This window comes from Dysidea avara, chromosome 7 (genome assembly GCF_963678975.1).
Source record: "Dysidea avara chromosome 7, odDysAvar1.4, whole genome shotgun sequence".
NCBI lineage: Eukaryota > Metazoa > Porifera > Demospongiae > Dictyoceratida > Dysideidae > Dysidea > Dysidea avara.
The window spans coordinates 7,935,170-7,957,002 of record NC_089278.1 but is presented as its reverse complement, the minus strand read 5'-3'; the positions used below and the strand labels follow the sequence as shown (position 1 = coordinate 7,957,002).

General features: G+C 38.2%; 1 protein-coding gene across 1 annotated transcript in view; it reads left to right on the top strand.

Annotated features, from left to right (window-relative positions):
* The window catches only part of LOC136261999 (arylsulfatase A-like), a 30,049-nt gene extending 12,290 nt beyond the window's left edge, over nt 1-17,759 (top strand). The window contains exons 6-15 of the mRNA XM_066056124.1: nt 1,359-1,415; nt 1,981-2,062; nt 2,325-2,441; nt 3,939-4,051; nt 4,100-4,194; nt 5,437-5,575; nt 11,592-11,708; nt 12,409-12,512; nt 13,500-13,668; nt 17,447-17,759. Coding sequence (XP_065912196.1) covers nt 1,359-1,415; nt 1,981-2,062; nt 2,325-2,441; nt 3,939-4,051; nt 4,100-4,194; nt 5,437-5,575; nt 11,592-11,708; nt 12,409-12,512; nt 13,500-13,668; nt 17,447-17,605 — 1,152 coding nt within the window. The 3' untranslated portion in view covers nt 17,606-17,759. The remainder of the gene's footprint in view (nt 1-1,358; nt 1,416-1,980; nt 2,063-2,324; nt 2,442-3,938; nt 4,052-4,099; nt 4,195-5,436; nt 5,576-11,591; nt 11,709-12,408; nt 12,513-13,499; nt 13,669-17,446) is intronic.
* The last annotated feature ends 4,074 nt before the right edge of the window (nt 17,760-21,833 follow it).

The window sequence follows — 21,833 nt, the reverse complement described above, 5'->3', positions numbered from 1 at the left end:
CTATGAGTTGAATAATGCCTGGCTAAGGTGAGAATTAGTGTTATTCACCAAGCGTTTCTGCATGTTTAACCACACCTCCATCATGAAATTACCACTTTACACAAAGTACGTAACTACTCCACAAGCAAGCTTACCCATTTAGGCCTTAACACTGCAATTATTCCATAAACAACACTGATTAGATCATTAATCTCACGTAGCCAAAATTCTCCATAATATCTCCATCATAACCAAACATAGCCAGACCATCCAGCTGATGACCCATAATCAAATCCTTTAGACATGTATACTAAATATTTTGAGGGGAAAGTTTTTCGAGGTTGAGCTATGCCTTATTTAAATTTTTTTGCAGATTTGCAAATGTATTAGACTATATGGAGGTCTAAATATTTCAGGGATAAAATTTTTGCTGGTAAACTAACCCCCAAAACCACAAAATCAGCTAAAATTTTCCACCTCAAAATAATACATCCAGTCTCACATTGGCATGGGTGATTGATGGCCCACACTTCACGCTATTAGCCTGATACAGATATTATTATGTAGCTGTAACACGGGCATGAGGGATTTGCCTAATATGTCTTCCCAACAGCCCAAGGGTCACATACCCAGAACTTAACTTTAAATGTTGACTACCATTGTGCTTGACCTTGAGATGCCCTGGATGAAGAGACTGAAGCACTAATATTAATGCAAGAGATATTTATCTGTAAGTTTTGCCAAGAAGTCTTCTCTACACCTTGCATTCAGTGTGCTATAGATAAAACATTGGTGAATGCTTCTATATAAAAACACACTATAGAATCATTTTGACACTTACAGCAGTTGGTGTAAAAACTGTAAGCAGATAGACAACTTTCCAGCATTGGGCATATGCATGTGTATGCACACACACATGCATATGCCAGTGGCCAGTGGCCAGTGTACATGAGTGCATCTGTGTAGTAATATATGTAGTGTGTATGTATGTGTGTATGCAGCCCTGTCCCTGACCTTGTGGTGGAGACCAGGCAGGGTCAGGGCACTGTAGAGTTGTTGGCTTTTCAACCCAGCAACAGGGCCTCACTATGCATACACTTCATGCATTGCATACACCGCTTGCATCAAGATGGAACAAGCTAAGAAGCTCAGCACCCTGCTATTGTCTGTAGCCCATCCTTCCGCCATGGTCAGAATTCAAAGCTTTCAATTCTAGGTTATCCAGCGTCATTTGGGGGGTGGGAGCCAGGATGAAGAGGATCCTGGGAGAAGTGAATCTATGCATGCGTGCATATATGTATTCATGTATGTTTGTTTGTACGTATGTTCAGCATACACAACTGCATCTGTAGAGTGTATTTCTGTGTTCATGTAATCAGGGTGTAGGAGAAAATCAGCAGTATCTCCCAACTAAACATGGATTTGACCACTACACAGTGAGTATTACATGTACATTATGTATTAGCCAAGTCATGCACTGCATTTCACTGTTGTTACTATAATTATGTGCATGCATATTAACATATATGCAGTACATTGTTTGTTTTTAGTGTACTGTATAATTTGCAAAATTCATGGCTAACTGAAGAAGCTTGAATTATTTTTGGAATTGTACATAATTATTTTAGCTAGCTATATCATAGTTTTCATTTTGGTATTTCCATTTCAAATAAACTGTGATATATAACTGAATAGTAATTTACTACTGAGTGGCATTTAATTTATTCATTTAATGTAAATAATACAAAGTTTGGTCTGCCAGCTGGTGTACACTCTGAATAAACTATATAATAGCCTAAATGACAAGTCTTCTGTGTGCTTTAAGAAGTTTGTGTTTATCAATAGAGCTACACAAATGTAGCATTGAAAATCAATTTTACCTTCCCAATGTACATGTACTGTATCCTATAGTAATGTACATGTACTGCATTTATAGTAAGGAATTTGAAACTGTTCTGATTGTGTGTATATGCTACCTGTATATATATGTACTCACTGTAGGGAATACCATATTCTCATGATATGTGTCCTTATTACGTCTGCTTTTATCCTAACCAATCATGTTTTGATCATGGACGTCAAGGTATGTTTATGTAGATGTTTACAAGCTAAATGAGTTTTTGTATACTTGTTGATGGTAGGGAATCCTGGAATTGCACACACTTATTACTGTCTTTGTAGTTCATTGTCGGTGTTCTTACTGTTAGCTGTATTTTTTTATCTGTGATTACTGTCTATCTATTTTTGTTATTTTGGAAATACTTTTGTGTAGGCTTTATTTGTTCTGTGTCCTTTACAATTTAGATAACAATTAAGTGAAAAATAATGAACAATTGTTCGCACAGGTGATACTCCATGTCCAGTATTTCAAGATGAAAAAATAATGCAACAACCAGCAGATTTCCTGACACTATCAGAAACTTACAGCACAGCTGCTACTAGCTTTATCCATCAAATGGCTGGTATGAATATGTGTAATAAGCTGTTAGTTGATACGATATACATGAGTAGACTTAATCTTGTGATATCCATGTTCAAAGGGTCGGGTGTCTTGTGCAGTGTTGGGGGGTAACGCGTTGCTTATGAATCAAGTTATGTAATATTGTTACTTTTGTGGTAACTAAGTAACATAACGAAATATACTATAAAAGCTAGTAATATAACTCAAGTTACTTTACTTACAAATGTAATGCGTTACCTAAGTAATGAAGCTATACTAATCCACTGAGTAACGCCTAGCCACAACGAAGTAATGAAGCCCACCTTGAATTAATGAATGAAGCTTATCGACCAGTTTCTTTCTCTTGAATATAACCAAGTTTTACACATTGTCCAACAACGCAATCATGTCACATGACAAGGTAGTAGTTGCACACATGACAGCTTAAGGCTGTGAACACAAAGTAATATAATTATTATAGTTACTTTATTTTATGTTATAGTAAGACACTGCAAACTAGCATCTTTGAAGTATAATTCGCCTCGGTTTTCATTGCATCATTCTAACACTTCCTCAGACATTTATACTTTGAAGGTGCTAGTTGGAGTGTTTTACTGTTTTAGAAAATGGTCTGCCAGCAGTGAAAAGGACATCGTAGCTATGCCTTGCGCCATTGCTAGTGACGGTGTCATGCACAAGGCTGCATGGGAAGGCTAATTTACTTTCCTCTCAAGGCTTAGTCACTGAAACGGCACTTTTATTGGTGATACACACTGCTATCAACAAGAATTGCATCAGTTTGAGTAAGAGAAATCTGTGAAAAATTAGCGACAGTAGCTACTGTAAGGTTGTATCATGATTGGTGTAGCTACCAGGTGCTTGACTAGACGCCAGAGTATCCTCACAAATATTCAAGGCAAGTCTATACCACAAGTGGAAATCAATGGATTGGCGTCACTGTGCCTCATGTAAACAAAGTGAAAATGGAGAAGACAGCTAGCAAATTACTGTATAATGACTCTGGCTTGTGGTGTCGTGCGGCAAAGCAGCCCATTTTCTAGGAAAGTAAGACACCAATACCTGCCTTGGCACTCCAGTTAATTAACCCTTCGGCACTGGAATAGGGTGGTGAAGAACATGCTGGTTTGGTTGTGCTATTGTTTTGTTGACAATATTTCAGTGGTTAACAATAAATTCTTGGTGTGGATAACTAATTAACTAATATGGTTAGCAGCAAGTCTCTTAGTACTAAGAGACTTGTAGTGGAGTCTCTTTGTGAATAAGAAACTTCTATTTTAATCAAATTTCATGCAAAACATTGCTAATATACCATTTTCTAAGGGTAATATGTTGTAACTGTAACTAAATAGTTTTAGTTGCAAATAATAGTAATATGTGATGAGTTACTTTTAAAAAGTAATTGCCTCAACACTGAGAACATGTACCACTCAGTTGGTGTGTTTTGGTCAATCACTTGCAATGTATATATTATACACTATTGTAACTGTTCTTTTTACAGATAAGAAACAACCATTCTTTCTATACATGGCATTTCAACATACTCATCATCCTCAGTTTGCTAGCAAGATGTTTACTAATTCAAGCATTAGAGGAATGTTTGGTGATGCATTAGTAAGTGAATGAAACTTTTAGCCATTGTGTGATTGTAGTTTGTAATAGAATGAACTTGATTGGCAAGTTGGTCAAATTTTTGATGCTATTAATGAGGCAGGAGTATCACAGAACACTTTTGTATTCTTTACTTCAGATAATGGGTAAGTTGATTTGTTGACAAGTACACAAAAAAAATTTGGAATTTTCAACTAGAGTAGGGACCATAGCACATTGATAAAAAGTACTGAAGTAGTCCATGAAGTAAAACAATAAGAAGTGATATATCCCTACTGTGCTCAAGGTACCATAACAGAAATGTACAGTAGGGATATAACACTTCTTATTGTTTCACTGTGATTTAATATCATGGACTACTCCAACTTGTTTCAGTACTTTTTGTCGATGTGCTATGGTCCCTATTCTAGTTTAAAATTCCAATTTTTTGTGTACTTGTTTGTTAATCTTTTTTGTAAATAATTATTATGACTGGTGAGCCCACGCATACCTCATCTGAAATGGTGTTGCGTGCCCCAGCTATATCAATAATCGTCTGAAAAGTGAAGTATCCATTATGCTTCATTGTCAGCTATGTTTCAACCCGTTACACAGCAGTACGAATCGAGAACTGTTCGAAAAGCACCTCTGCAATCAAAATAGCCACTATGAAAAATACGGACTATTTCCGGTATGAAGGGAAGCCATCACGTGCTACAGCCAAATTGACACTTTTCACTGTCAGCAAAGATGAATGGGACACAAAGGAGGACACTGGTAAGTCCATGAAGAATGCATTGTATGTACTGCAGTATGCCAAAGGGCACCGCTCGGGCCGAAGCAACATTTAATAGTGAAAAAATCAAGCCCGTACGTAGCCTTAGCCGTCATCATGTCTGAAGGCATCAGTCAGTCAATCAATAGAAAATTCCATTAAATAAATTATTTTTAAAATTCCATAGCAACTTGTTGAAAGCATTTCGGGTTGATCTGAAAGCTTGTTTAGGCTTAGTTTTACCTAACCAATACTGCCTCATCGTCATCAGGGAAAATTGAGGCTGGTTTTTGGGTGACGTTATTTTGTGGGCCATGCCTACTCCTTTGTGGTGCCTACTATTACAGTACTATCACACTGTTTGATTTTTGTATCTCATTCTAACAAATGTAAAACCTATGAGTTGTATCCAGTCTGATTTTGCACATTATATATTGTTACATTTATCTACAATGAGATGCTTGAAAATGGAAATGCAAAAGTTTAGTAGAACAGCACATTGACAGAGATTAAAATCATTGCTGCCATTTCTTGGCTATCACTTTTGATTTTACAACTTAAAACCCTGAGCTACACCCTTTCTACAGTTGGGCTGTTTTGCTCTAGAGATATTTGTGTATTAATGTTGTTATAGACCTTCACTGGTGAGAGAGGTTAGAGGGGGAAATGCTGGACCACTGAGATGTGGTAAAGGAACTACCTATGAAGGAGGAATGAGAGAACCTGCTATTGCATGGTGGCCAGGAAAAATCAAACCTGGTAAAACACTAGAAGTATGTTCCTAAATTTTGCTGTACAAATAATTAATTTTATTGTATCCTTTATTTCCATACTGTACACATGGCTGCACGCTAGGGCTGTATGATAGTGGCGATAACATGATTATCGTTATATCTATGTGATTATTATGATTGAATGTTCTATTATCGATAACTTAAGATAATAGTAAATCTCCGTAGATTATTGTATATTAAAAGAAGGCAGATGGTACTCTTGTGAGTAAGGTCACAACCAGCTGTGATACTTCTGAAAAAGGCAATTTTTACAAGAGATACTAGCCTTTAACATTTATTATAAGACACAACTGTGCTTGTAAAAGTACTCCATGGCAATATTTCATTATCGAGATAATATCGTTTATCGTGATAAAATGGATTCTGTTATCGAAACTTATCAAGATATAGGTTTTTCCATTATCGCACAGCCCTACTGCATGCATAAGTGTGCTGTACAACATTCAACTGTGCTGTATTCTAACTTGATCCCAATTACAGCATAAACAATAAACAAGTTGACTAAAAGAGCTACATTATTGCATTCACCACTGCAGCCATTGAACAATTATGACTTATCAGATTAATGCCTTGACAGTGAATACAATAATTATTGGCAGGTTGATCTGAAAGCTACTCTTCTGCTGATCTGACACTATTGGCATCCACAACTACAAGTGCATTCTATATAGAGTGTAGTCCAACTGATTGTGTTTTGTAGGTTAGGTATATATATATATATAGCCATTGTGGTGGTGGAATAAAGTTAAACATAGGGAGATAATCCAGTGGTGGCATGCTTGGTGGTTCTGTACATCTGTACATGAATAGTAGGAGCTGAAAGTGTTCTTCCCATTGACTGTTGTTTTCCGAGTTCATTCTTTCAATTTGCTCCAAAGGCCTTACAGATTCTGCTCGAAATTGCATCCCAAGTCCCACATTTGAGGGCATCTGAAGCAAAATGTAAATGCATTGCCCTGCTTTAAGATAAGCAATTACTAGGTGAGATGCTTGAGAATTTTAAAGACCTTCTCTTGTTTCTCTTCTTATTTAATTAAACACCACCTTGTTCCCAAAACCACCTTGTAAATGCAGTTCAGTGAGTGTTGCAGCAATGTCGACAATTCTGGAGACAAAATTACTGTAGACATTGGCTAAACCAAGGAATGATCTGACATCTTTAAGCAACTAGAAGAAGGGCCACTCTAGGATTGCCTTGGTTTTCTCTGCCATTGGGCTTTCATTAACATTGGAGTATTCAAAGCCAAGGTGTGTCACACTACTCTTTCTAGGAACCATAGAGGGTGAATCAAACTGCTGCAAATTTGCTGAGAACACAAGACAGATTGGTGGCGTGAGTGCACCATAGTCCCTTTTGCATGTTTGTGTTGCTCCCTTCAGACCATAAGGTTGGACTGAGCGCTCCCATAATCCATACCCAGGGCCAGTGATGAATGCCATCTTCTCAATGGAATCCTTGTGCAAGGAGAACTACCAATACACACTCTTCAAATCTATCTTAAAATATACCTTTTCATTGGCCAATTTCTACTGAGGTCCATTTGCTCTTGACACTGAGTATGAATCCTTCTTTGTGACCTTGTTCAGTTGGGAAAAATCTATGCAAATTTGTACTTCACCATTTGCTTTGGCACAGTAAGGGCACACAAAGTTGTTACTAGATTGAAATGTGTTGGTATCTGCCATTTCTTGCAGCTGGGTGTGCACGTGTTCCTAGAAATAAAGAGGATGTGGTGGGCTGGAACTTTAACATCTCCTATTCAATCACTCACGTTGTGGATGATAGTTGAGGTTGTCATATGTTGGTCTTGGAGGGAGGTCACTCAGTGACCTGTAGAAAGTCACTGTCAATCACCAACATACAGGAATTTGTGAAACTGAGCATGAGCTTTTCACAGATCATAGAATTCCTGGAGTAACTATAGATGCAATGGGCACGCAAAATCTACAACCACACCATGTTTCTTGCTGAAGTCACAGCCCAACAGGAGTCAAGAGGTAGTAAATAGATTATTGAATGTCACCAACATGCAAAGGTTCCAAGTGGAGTAAGATCACTACCATTAGTATTCACTAATTTAATTTGTGTCGGGCTCTACATCCTTTGATGGTACACAGTCTTGCAGATCATAAAGCATGATGCTCCAGAATCTAATAGCACATCAAGGTTCTAATTGTATAAACTCCCAGCTTAGACCTAAGTGAATCTTTTAATGCTGGGGAAATCCCTTGAAGTTGAGCATTCAGTATGACTGGGAGTATTCACTGCTTGATGCTTGGAAGTACTCCCTCAACTATTTCCTGTTGTCACCAATTTTGTGCCAAATGTCCTCTGGATCCACAATGAAACACCTAATGTCCTGAAATCTCTGACAGGTCAGCGCTACAGGTATAACAACTACACTGAATGGTGCCCGAACACTGATTCAAAATGGCCCTCATTATAAAATCTCTCTAATTTTACAGTGTAGGAATTCACCAGCACTTGGTTAGCCTGCTCTGCCACACTAAATCATTCATAAATCAGAAATAGTTCCTGGGTCTTAACGATGGTTTGTTCATAATTCTCTTGAGGTAGCAACTTAACTAGGAGCAAACCCTTCTCTGAGAGTGTATTTTATTTCAAGTAGGCCTCAGACAACTGTGCTTCAAAGAGCACAACAGGCGTGGTCAATATGATCAATTGCAACAAGTACGGCTAAACCTTGAAGGGGTATGTCACAGTGCTTGGTCATTATTGGTCCTAAATGTGCAGCTATGAGTACAAGCTAGTGATACACATAGTATTTTAAAAGCTTTCTGGCATCTAAGTATGGAAAGTGTCAATACAGAAAATGGTTTTGTTGTATGAAGAAAATGACAACCAGCATGATTGAAGATAAAGGGAGAAGCAAGGCACAGAGGGCAGACACTGGTCAGACAGGCTGGCAGGTAGCAGCTGGCAGACTAAAAATCGAGTTTGGGTGGTATATTTTATGCTATATCTGGTGTTAGTAACACTAATACTCTTCTATAAAAGTGCTTTTCATTGTTTTGTAATGGTTTTCATAGGGGGGGGGGGGGGGGGAGATGTGCATGATGTTGGGGAGGATCCCTACTAGTGATGCACCGATACCACATTTTCACTACCGATCCGATACCGAGTACATTTTAGATGGAAATCACCGATACCGATCCGATACCGATACTTTACCACACTGAGGCATTACTCACAAAAACAGCTAGTAGTTCCAATAGTAGTTGGTAGACTAGCTTACTAAACACATTAGCTAATTTCATAAACTGTAGTTCCTGGTTTTGTGGCCATCAATCACAAGGACAACAATCATTTATGGCTTCAATGAATCTTATTTCGTGGCTTACTGCTGTTTCCACATACAAATAATGTTAATGGCTGGCTTCTTTAATAGAATTCATGGCCGCTTATATCAGCTTTTACTTAACTCCATTTGACACGCTACGTATGTCGCCGCCATCTTGAAAAGCAATTAGGGGACGTCATACAAAGTATTGATTAGTATTGGACATTTATAGCTTTACCAATACCAGTCCAATACTGCCAAAATAGGTATTGGACTGGTATCGGACCGTGCATCACTAATCCCTACTACACAGTACTAGCTACTGTACTGTATGATACCTACAAATGCTCATATAGTCTAGTGTAAAATACAAACCTATAGTGTGTGCAAATTCATCACAATAGCATTTCCATGCTATATTAGTCTCTCTCCCATGCCCACATGCTATATTTCTATACTGCACTTGCTTTAGCTATTATCATACAGTATGATAGTACTGTATAGTAGAGACCACAAAGGTGTAGGCATGGCCCATGAAAAACATCACCCAAAAGCCAGCCTCACTTTCCCTGATGACAATGAAGCAGTATAGCCCAAACAAGTCTTCAGATCAACCCGAAATGCTTTCAACAGGTTGCTACAGAATTTATTAAAAATTTTAAACAGATTTTTCTACTGGCTGACTAACTGAACTGACTGACTGAGTAACTGACTGATGCCTTCAGATAAGTGTAACTCAATAACAGCTAAAGCAATGGCTTGGTTTTTCACTGTTCGACGTCACTTCGGCCCAAGAGGTGCCTTTTGGCATACTGCAGTACATACAATGCATTCTTCATGAACTTACCAGTGTCCTCCTTTGTGTCCCATTCATCTTTGCTGACAGCAAAAGTGTTGATTTGGTGGTAGCATGTGATGGCTTCCCTTTGTAATGGAAATCTTCCGTATTTTTCATTGTGGCTACTTTGATTGCAGAGGTGCTTTTCGAACAGTTCTTGATTTGTAATGCTGTGTAATGGGTTGAACATAGCTGACAATGAAGTGTAGCGGATACTTCACTTTTCAGACAATAATTGATTGCTGGGGCACGCAGTGCCATATTTCTTCCTTTGGTGCAGTATGCGTGGGTTCACCAGTCTAATTCTATTTTATAAAAAAAGTTAATAAACAAGTACACAAAAACAACTAGAGTAGGGACCATAGCACATCGGTAAAAAGTACTGGAACAAGCTGGAGTAGCACACGATATTAAATCACAGTAAAACAATAAGAAGTGTTATATCCCTACTGTGTTCAAAATATCATAATGGAAATGCACAGTAGGGGTATAACACTTCTTATTGTTTTACTGTGATTTAATATCATGCACTACTCCAGCTTGTTTCAGTACTTTTTATCAATGTGCTATGGTCCCTACTATAGTTGAAAATTCCATTTTTTTGTGAACTTGTGTACAACTAATGTAGCTAACTATTATATGTACCACCCTGCATGGGCAGTTCAAAGGTGCTGCCAATGCCATAATTTGTATATGGCACTGTTGCAGACTGCAGTGAGTGCATTATAACTTATAATGCACTGGTTGCGGTTTTGCAGACTGCAACGAGTGCATTATAAGTTATAATGCACCAACCACATTGCAATATACAGATATTGCACTAGCTGTGGTTTTGTGCAGCATTGCACAAGTGCCGGCAGCTGAGACCGCTATGACACCTCACCTAATAGGTGGAAAGATACCTTGCAGATCACTCGAATTCTTTTATAGCTTGACATGTAAAAGTTGATTGTGGGCCATAACGTCACTAATACGTATAATGTTTACCAAGCAGCCAATGGCGATCGAAAAAGCCAACGCGGTGTCCATAACTCTAGTCTAAATATGTATAAATGTACTTATACACCTTACTAGTCTGGTGCCATCTTAGTCCAGATTAAACCGTAGTCCATTTCGACAGTGACTCAATAAAACTAAATGATACTCACCATAACGTTTGATTGTGGCAACCAGTTTTTGTCATGCCACCAGATTCAAGTGTGGATAGTAGGAAATTAGACTAGTATTGTTAAGTAGTTAGGTTTTGTTTATCCAAACTGTCTATTAGCTGCTTTTTTTTGCTTGAGAGAATCACGGGCGATCAAGGATCACGTATGCTGAGCACTACATGATGAGGGTCAAACAGCGAATGCAGGATAGTGCTATAGGTATCCCATAGTGTATTAGCTTTCAATATTTCTGGTGGCTGAGATACTGTAGAGAGAATGTCACCACAGCATTTGGTTCTGTCACTCACAGTCGATGTTAGAAACCTGGCCTTTATAAGAGGTACAGCTGTCTTGTGAGACTCTCTCCACCTATTAGGTGAGTGGTACACAACAGTTATACAACGTGCACTTGTACTGTACCTGTATAAACGTACTTGCCTTCAGGCCTAATAGCCCTCAGGCTCGTGCACTTATATCAGGCAGAGCACTCGTGCTCATTGTATTACTATATAATAAGCTATAGTAAATCTTATTAATGTGTGTATATAATGTAGTATCACAACTCTATTTGATACCATCATGATCTGATGATTTGTTTATATCTATACCAAATTATTGTGATCAGAAAGTAACTAAGTAGTCAATAATGTGTTGTTTATCACTCTACACTTAGATAGTTTATATGCTAATTAATATATGCTTTGTAGTTGGCAGCCACAGTGGACCTGTTTCCTACTTTCTTGAAGTTAGCGGATGTCCCAATACCTACTGATAGAGTAATTGATGGAGTTGATATGTCTCCTATTTTATTTGAGAATGAGATGGTGCGTTATTCTGAATGCGCATTAGCATGCAAAGTGTATATAGATATGTACAACTTTCACACCTGAGATCAAAGGAAAGCCAGTACATATATATCACATATTGCACTGACTCAAAATGTTAACAAGATATACGCACTGCCTTAACGAGATATATGCACTGCTACCAGTGCATATATCTCGTCAAACACTGCCTTAACAAGATATATGTACTACTACAGTGCATATATCTCATTAAGCCAGTGCGTATATCTCGTTAACTCAAGACATTGCACACCTAATAGGAGTGCACACTATATCCAGAAATCATTAGATTTCTTTGATGTTATCCTTTATCTCTCTTCTCGTATATAGGGAAGCAAGCAAGCAAGCTGTGATTATGGATTTGAATTTTGCCAAACAAGCTGTGATTGTGGGATTCAATTTTAATACATCAACAGTAGATGTTTTTTTTTTTTGCTTTTGTAACTGTAGTAATTAAAGTAACATAATTAACACTAGTCTCTTAAAATTACTATATTAGTAAAAGTAAAATCAAACTACTGTTTGATGTATTAGAATTAAATCCCACAACCACAGTTTGTTTGGTAAAATTCAATCCCACAATCACAGCTTAGTTGGTTCCCTATATAAGAGAAGGGTATAAAATGGTTGGAAGTGATAATTATTGTAATGCAGGTAATTTTGTGTTTATGTACTGCAGTCCCAACGGGAATACTACATCTACTATCCATCAGGTGCTTCCCCTGAAAAGGGTGTCTATGCTATTAGACACAAAGAATACAAAGCACACTATTACACCAGTGGGTAAGTAATGATACCGTCGCATAGTACCAGCTGTTAACATGATCATTGTACTAATAGTGTTATCACACAAGTATATAGTGTTGTATATGCAATTTTTTTTTACAATAGAATATAAAGATACGAATTTACTCTGTGTTTGATATTCCCCAGTGCATGAAAGCATCAAAGCGCCATGCTGGGTGATAACTACCATACAGTGGCTTTGCTACTGTGCGATAAGTTTATCACGTAGTGATTAATTATTTATTGTAGCACTGGTCGCACTAAGTTACAGTACATATGTATTAAGAAGTTTAAATAACACAGTATTAGATGTGGTTGAGCCACTCAGACTGGTTCATGACATTGTAACAACTGCATCTGGCACTGTTTACCAATAAAACGCACTATAATATTGTGATGGGTTAATCAAATCTCAAGAAACAGTAAGTGTCTATTTTCAATTGTTCCAGTGATCAGTCCCAGTAGTGTATGGAAACAAATCAACTTATTTCAATGATCTCTAGCTCAATTGTTCTATCTCTGGAGTAATCCTCACCACTTTTTAGCCCTTGCACATCACATGATTCTATTCCACCAACCCCAGACAAAGGTGAATCGTAGCTTCTTCTAGAAACTGCTGCTTTGTAAAATCATCCGTTATAGCCTGTATATAGTATCTATCTATCTAGTATAGCTACAAAGTTAAATTCAAACTAATTTTTGAGCATACTAACAGGAACTACAAAGGAACTCAAACAGCAACGTCCATAAACTATTTTGCACTCCCACGCACTGGGATATAAAATAGTTATATCCTGTATACTCAGATGATATCGTTGTTATTGCACTCTTCCTCAGCTTCACTTATGTAGTAGTAATGATATCACCCTTGTATTGGGGTATAACTATAACTAAATACAAAATACATTTGAGCTGTACACATATCAATATAGTCCTACTGTGGCAGTGGTGGTAGGACTCATTCATCTGTTTATACTATACTAGGACAGGATTGTACTCTGCACATTATCCAGATGCAGCATGTAAAGCTTCTGCAGGAACAGTTAAACATGATCCTCCATTATTGTTTAATCTGAACTATGACCCTGGAGAACTCAATCCTCTTAACACTACAGAATCTCCTTACAATGAAATAGTAAAAACTATTAATAAGGTCAGTATAGTACTGATAATAGTGTATCAACATATGTATGTAATGGTAGTTAGGGTAATTAATATTATACAGAATTTGAAGTAGTGGAACCTCAGTTATCCGAACTCCTTGGGACCAGGGGTGGTCCATAAGTCTGAAAAGTCTGTATCTCTGAAACTGTATATAAAAACCTTAAAATAGCATTAAATTTTTTTTTTGATTCAGTATTATTAACTATCCTAATAGAACAGTCACTACTCCAATCGAGTAGTCATTTCCATAGTTCAGTTAGCCAAGAATCCGGATAAGTGGAGTCCAGATAACTGACTTTCCACTGTAGGCAGCTGAAAAACTCTGATGATGGTATTGGCCTAATTGATAAGATTTGTAAAGCATAGTCATGCCTGGCATTGTTCAATAAATGTGACCAAAATTTTGAAAATCGTTTATCTACGCATACACCAGTGAAGTTCACTTTTCACCATGAATGGGTAGCCACACCAATACTCTACACATTTGCACCACAGCCATGCCTCTGGTTTGATCAGGCTGCTTTTCACAAGTGGATTTCTAGAGACCTGTGCCAGCCACTGGGAACGCTTGTAATTCCCCTGGCCAGCTGAAACACGAGACTAGAGACATGAACAGCCTTGGACAGTTGTCCAGATATTTTCTACATACATTTTCAGTGGCACAGGTGGTCTTGAGAGCCCAACATTAAGGCTGGAGACACCATATGACCCACTCGACCATTTTCTGTTCATATATCAATCACCTACCCACCACCCTCACCACCACCTATGGTGACATGCTTGTGTTACAGATACTGTTGCGAAAAAAGGTGCTCAAAGTCATGGTTATATGAGCAGCTAGCTTTCTATGGATTGAAGTGAAATAAACATTATCAATTGCAATTTTGCATATGATGACTAGCTGGGTGTGTAACAGACAGATCATCCTTATAGTATTCCAACTAAGCTTATTGGCCAGTTGTTAGCTGAGTATACTACTACTGGTCAATTGTGGTGTACATTGTACCACCCAGATAATAAGGCACCCACAATTTTATTTTAATGCATGCTCCCTCCAAGACTTTTCCAGAATAGCTACTCTGTATTTGAGAGCCTGGTACATGCAGTATCCAAGTGCTCTAACCTACTTCATGCAGTGTAGACTAGTTTTATACTGCTAGCTATAGCTCACAAGAAGTTTTATTACTTTAGAAGGTAAGTTTTACTGAATAAGGCAGCAGACTTACACAAGTAGTTTTATATGGCTTCTCGTAAAATCAGTCTAACATACTCTATCTAAGAAATGAGCTTTGTTCTGAAAAAGTTGGGGACCATGGCCTACCCTCTAGCCAAATCCTCTAACTGATACTAAGCATGACATTGATGACAGACACTGACCTTGCACGACTATGCTGAGTCATGATGAAGAGCATCTGAAGCTATAATGAACTTACCTCTTCTGCCTACATGATTATATGCATGTGCATGGTATGCAATATGATGAAATGGCAAAACATAGTTATTTACAGCATTTTGGATAAATGCAAGAATAATTTGCAGTTCACCTCCTCCATCAGCATCCTTACTCTGTTAGCTATAGTGTTTTCCAAAAATAATAACTTTATCCAAAAAAGTAAGAGACTTAAACATGTGATAATCGAATTGCCTGTTTTATTAGAAATATGACTGTTCTATTAGAAGATCACACTTTTCTTAGCCCCACCCCTTCTGCTATTCCTATGGCATCATTTAATAAAAAATAAATTACAGGTCTTTGCTGGCAAAGACAGTATTAAATTTTATTGCCTAACAATTGAAGGGTAAGTAGAATTCTAGGAAAACAGGAATAGAAAGCAGGAATAGGAATGACCAACGGAAAATGCCTGATAAAGGTCATCATGTCAATATAAAGCTTGGATTTTGCAGCACAATGCTTTTTTGCAGCATTGTTGGATTCTTCCACTAAAATGATTGAAACACTCTAATAGAACAGTCACAAATGAAAGCAGGAACGGGTTTACCAATGGAAAATGCCTGATAAAGGTAATTTCTGACATAAAGCTTGGATTTTACAGCACAGTACTTCTTTACAGCATTGTTGGATTCTTCCACTAAAATGATTGAAACACTCCAATAAAGCAGTCACTTGCAGTAAATACTCTAATAGAGCAGTCACAAATGTTTTGTTAACTATAGTATGTTCGCGTTGAGCTGAATCCTCAAAAACATTTAATAAATCGTGGATGCAATTACACATGACCTTGAAATTTGGCTCATTTGCAGTACTGCTTGATCCGCTAAAAATATTTCAAAATCTTGTTGTTCAAATGTTTGACATAATGTTTACGGCCAATCAAAATTTTCACAATACATTTCCTGTGGAGAAGCCATATAAGTACAGTGTCCATTAGAACCCTTTCCCGAACTTGTAATGGAGCCAAACCGTACATGTCTGTTGTTGACACCTTTGCTGTTACCAATAATCATCTGGTTGGCAGAAATGTTAACTTTGTTGAGAAAAAATCCACTTTTAATTTTTAGCTGTTTTTCAGGGTTCAGCTCAACGTGAACATACTATAGCTATCCCACCAGGGACCCACATTGAAAGCCTGTGGAACATATTATATGGACTAGCTAAGTCACCAACAATGAAAACTAGCTACTCCTTTAAAACCATAAACATCTTGAAAGATCCATTGGACATGAAGAGGTTTACAAAGCAGTCTAGCAAACTGACAGCACCTGCATATAAAAGTGTACCTGAAACCTCCGAATAAAAGTCACATGGTGGGAACACCATGGGGTATGTAACAGCTACAGTATGTTTCAAGCTGAAGTGGCTTCAATAAGGAGACTAAGGACAATATAAACAGTCATGGTGGAGCTGCTTCAGCCTGACAAGCAACTGCTGCATATCCCATCACAGGGGTGGTGGAGAAGGGGGGGGGGAGGGGGGCTGTCCCCTGTGAAAAAAATTATGGGGGGCTTAGCCCCCTAAAATTATCTATAGCTGTGATCGAGAGCCTAGCTCAATAGCATCAATAATTCGAGATACTCTAATAGAGTAGTCACAGTATTGTTAGAGGAGCAGTGTAACAAGCTACTGCTTTTTTTTTTTTTGGTCTTCGACTTACAGCTAGGGCACAGCATCAAGCTAGAAAAAAAGGTGTCTCCTCCGCCCTTGTCCCATCATATAACTTCTTATCTGGAAGCAGCAGAATCAGTTTGTGTAATAGGTGCTGTCAATTAATGAGAAACTGAAAACTGCTTGGTGAATCTTTAAATAGAATGTTTTTGGTTCAAGGAGTATAGCTAACTTTCAGTGCTGAAGAGCTAGTCTATATACCTAATCTATACCAGCTATAGTCCATCAATTCACAGGCTTTCAATGCAGGTCCTTAGTGAGATGGTTAACAAGACATTCTTGACTACTCTATTAGTGTTTTAAAGCTGGTGGTTGCTCTATTAGAGTATTTAGAATGTTTTAATGGGAGGATCCAACAATGCTACAAAGAAGCATTGTGCTGTAAAATCCACCTGTATATTGATTGACATGATGACCTTTATCAGGAATTTTCCAATGGTTATTTCCATTCCCACTTTCTGTTACCATCTTGTTCCCGTTCTCCAAGAATTCTATATACTTACCCATAATTAAGTAATGTTTCACTTTGTAGTGCTTTAAGCTCCCAGGATCTTTGAAATTATGTTACTTATAATACAACCTGTTAATATCAGTTTTGTATAGATGGTCATCTCTATTCACATTGGTTTTTTCTTACTTTTAGATCAAAGAAAAGTTTGAGGCCACTGTAGTGTGGGCTGAATCTGAAATACGCAAAGGAGATAATAATACAGCCAAACCTTGTGCTAAGCCTGGATGTACTCCATTTCCACACTGTTGTACCACAACACCATCTATGTCAAAGACAACTCGTGTCCTGTAACTAACCCACATATACGTGTGTATTATGTGCTGCTGAACTTTCTGTTGTTTGTTGTATATGTAATGCTGCCATATTGTAGGCTTATAGTTGAGACACTGTGTATTGTATTAACATACATGCACGCATGTAGCATATATTAATATGTGATATATGATCATGCTTGAAGAGAATAGGGTTCCAAGAATTATGTTTTAGTGCACTGTACCTTAAACTTATTTGATCGCAGTACATTATCCATTAAGTTTCTCACATTTTTCTGACCAATGATGTTGGTGAAAGATCAAGATATTCTAATAAAGCAGTCAGGCAATGTACACTACTCTAATATAATAGTCACTTAGCTGTAGTGGAAACCCCTTTTCAAAATTTTGTGTGTACGGCCCTGAGTGTGGCCATGGATAACTGCTAGCTTCAAAGTGTGTGGTAGCTGTTTGCACAGACACCTTAAATAGATCAATTGACTACAGTTCATATCACTATTCAAAGCTACACCAGTCCCCAACTGAGGTCACAAAACATCAAACATCAACTAATGTGACCTCTGGCAACAGTATTTCCTTTGCTGCAACAGCTGCTTCTAGCTCAAATTCACACTCTAGTACTTCATTACCATCTGTACCTTTAGCAAGTACCAAGCCTGTTCACAAGTCACAACTCAGCCAGAAAATTCAATGTTGTCTTATTTGGGCTCCCTGAATGTTCCAAAGGTACCAGGAAGACAGAAAGAGAGAAATCTGATCTGGACAATTCAACCAAAGTCCTCCACTAATTTGGATAATTCCATCCAACCTTATTCCATAAGAGACACCATAAGACTTGGTAAATATAACTACACAGGTCGTCCCAGGCCACTTCTTGTAACTCTGAACAGGTCCTCAGATGTCACCACCATTCTATCAAGAAGGACACAGGTGAAACCACCTCATGTCATCAAAGCTGATCTCTCAAAGGAAGCAAGAGCTGTTGAATCCCATTTGGTAAAAGCTAGGTTGTCTTTGATCCAAGCAAAGACTTCAAAATCAGACATAAAAATTCGTGGCAATAAGCCCTATGTCAATGGCAAAGTGTATGGCCAAGCTGATAAGTCAGGGTTCACACCCATTCCAACCAGTGAGACCTTTGACAGCACTCCCAGTACAGCCTTCCCTAAGGTTACCACCCCCATGGACACTTCTAATGTGCCAACTACCTCAGCATGACTCGGCCCTTCAGGGACCAATGTCTGTGTACAGAATTGCAGGAGCTTGGCTAAAAATTTACCTATTTTTCAAAGTTTCATATAATATACTCACGTGACTTCCAAATCATTGGCTTATCTGAAACCTGGTTATCTGAAACCTGGCTATCTGATTACAGATCCTAAAATCCTGCCACAAGGCTATTCAATTTACAGGAAAGACAGAGGATCACAAGGCATGCAGTGGCATCCTGTTGGCAATAGACAGCACACTTCCTTGTAGACAGATTCCAAGTCCACTGAAAGAATACTAAAATTTCAGTATTCTTCCAGTGGTCCTGACAACTTAGGAATGGTAGTTGTGTCTATCTCCTTTAGTGATTCAGACATTACTATATGTATGGCTTATGTACCTCCTAACTCCACTGCAGAACTCCACACTGATCTTGTCAATTACTTAACAATGATCACTGCCTTGTCCATAATCCTAGGGGATTTCAACTTGCCAGACATTGACTGGCCAACTCTCAATGGTGACTCACCAGTTTCCAATAATTTCTGCGAGTTTGTCTTTGAGTCTAACTTAACGCAGCTAGTAAAATCATCTACCCACACTTGTGGCAACATACTTGACCTTGTTCTAACAAACAGTCCTAACACTACTGACAGTGCACCCCCAAGATTTACAATGTATAGCATCTGACCACAGCTTAATAACATTCATGGCTAGCTTTAAACATCCTGTGCCATCCTCAACCATCAAGGAAGTATTTAACTTTAACAGAGGTGACTATCACGGATTTAACAAATACTTACTTAACTGTGACTTCAATCTACTTTACAATTCGTCTGATGTCGAAGAATATATGGCACATCCTGAGGAGTTATATCATGTCTGGTATGGATCTATTTATACCAAAGATAAGGATACGTACCCATCAATTTCCATCCTGGTTTACTCCTCAGTTACATCACTCTCTCAAGTGTCTTCAGCGCAAATATACTAAAAATCCAACAGCTAATAACTTTCAATGATTATCAACAGCTCAACAATCCTTCCAATCTGCCAACATTGCAGCCGAGTCTAGATATAAACAGGATCTTATACAACTTTTCTACCAATAATGATCCCCCCTCAACTTCACCATAACGCTACTACAGCTGATGCTGACCTTGATAAAGCTGAACTTTTTAATCAGTACTTTTATTCCATTTTTACCTCAAGTGACTACTGTCTACCTGATACAACTCCACTAACTGTTCCTGCAAATCATTTGGACTCGATTTACTTCACAGAGCAAGAAGTGATAGATGCTCTCAACAACCTCAATCCGAACAAGGCTAGAGGAATTGACAACATTGCACCTGTCATCTTAAAGAACTGTGCTTTTGCCCTTGCTTTACCCATCCATCACCTTTTCACAACCAGTTTATGTAGTGGAAACTTATATACCCTCTGAATGGAAAACACACAAAATAATTCCTGTGTTCAAATCTGGACACAAAACTTCTGTTGCCAACTATCGACCAGTTTCACTCCTTTGTGTTATCTCTAAAGTGCTAGAAAGAATAGTTTACGACAAAGTGATAGATAAAATAGCTCCCTCCATCACTCCAATTTGGTTTTCAAAGTAACGCTTCAACTCAACAACAACTTCTCATCTACTTTCATCAGCTAATCACTTCTAGGGAAGAAATAGACACCATCTACATTGACTTCAGGAAAGCCTTTGATAGTGTGCCACACAATGAATTATTGATTAGATTAAGGAACATAGGAATCTCAGGCACTCTATGGAATTGCTCTTGAGCAGCTATGATGAATCCCTCGGTTTCCTTATCAAGATTTGCCTGATGAAGTCATGACCATTGTAGCCTATGGTCACATTCACTGCTAATGTCACACACATATTGTCCATGAAGTGGTTTAGCAACATATAGCTCCTGGTGACGCTCAATGACACTCTCTTTATATCCATTGCCAGATAGACCTGATGACAAGGGAAAGTATGGCTTCACCAATTTCAACAAAGGCACAGGAGTCGATGACATATAAGCACTGAGGCTTCGCTCTTCACCCACAATGGAATCTTCAATTATTATTATTATTAATGGGCAAAAATTGCTTGACAGCACAAGACTGTCAAGCTAGGCCACAGGCCTTTGAGAGTGCCCATAACCCCATATCCTGTTGTTCTCCACAAATCATCAAGATTCTTCTTAAATAATGCTACCACTGTTGCAGAAATAACATCTGCTGGAAGAGAATTAGGTTAGTTTGTGGAATTCTCTTCCAGCAGCTATAGCTACTCTGTCCACCAACTAACTACTCAGTCTGTTGGTCACAAAGATACGATAGCGGGCCTAATTGATTATTGGAACAACGGGAAAAGAAACAAAGGTAATGGAAACAAAAAGAAATATTGTCAAAGTTTGCTAAAAAATGATTCCATAAAAATTTCTTCAATTTCTGTGTACAATTCGTTACAGGAACCATAGATAATAGACACCCGGAACAAACGCGGTTGTCGATTCATATAAGCGCCCATCATTTAGAGGCGCTAATAATATTCGGTGGGACCATAGATAATGTATGCGTTCCTAATGGATTGGAAACGCCCGTTAAATTATTTTCCTATCCTAGTTACGGTGCGCCAATACTTTGGGATTTGTTGAGTGGCTGTTTGGCTTTCTCCTCGGCTTTCTCTTGCTTGTTTGAAGGCCGGTTCGAAGGCGTGGACATTCCTTTTACATTGTTTATTGTGTTGCGTTGTGTAGAGTAAATTATCTATTCTCGGACACCATGTATACTCGGACACTCGTTCTTGTAAACTGCTGGACAGAATCCTACGAAAATTGGTGTGGAAATACCTTGCATATAGCCCAACTATACCTCCAATTTTGAGCCAAAACTCTTGTTTGATTGTTGTGCTAGACCACATCAAAGTCGTTGCTCAAAATCATAGATTCTCGGACAAAATTCAAGTATTGTCGGACACCGGTCAGTAATCCTACATCAAATACTTTAAAGATTTACCACCAACACCATCT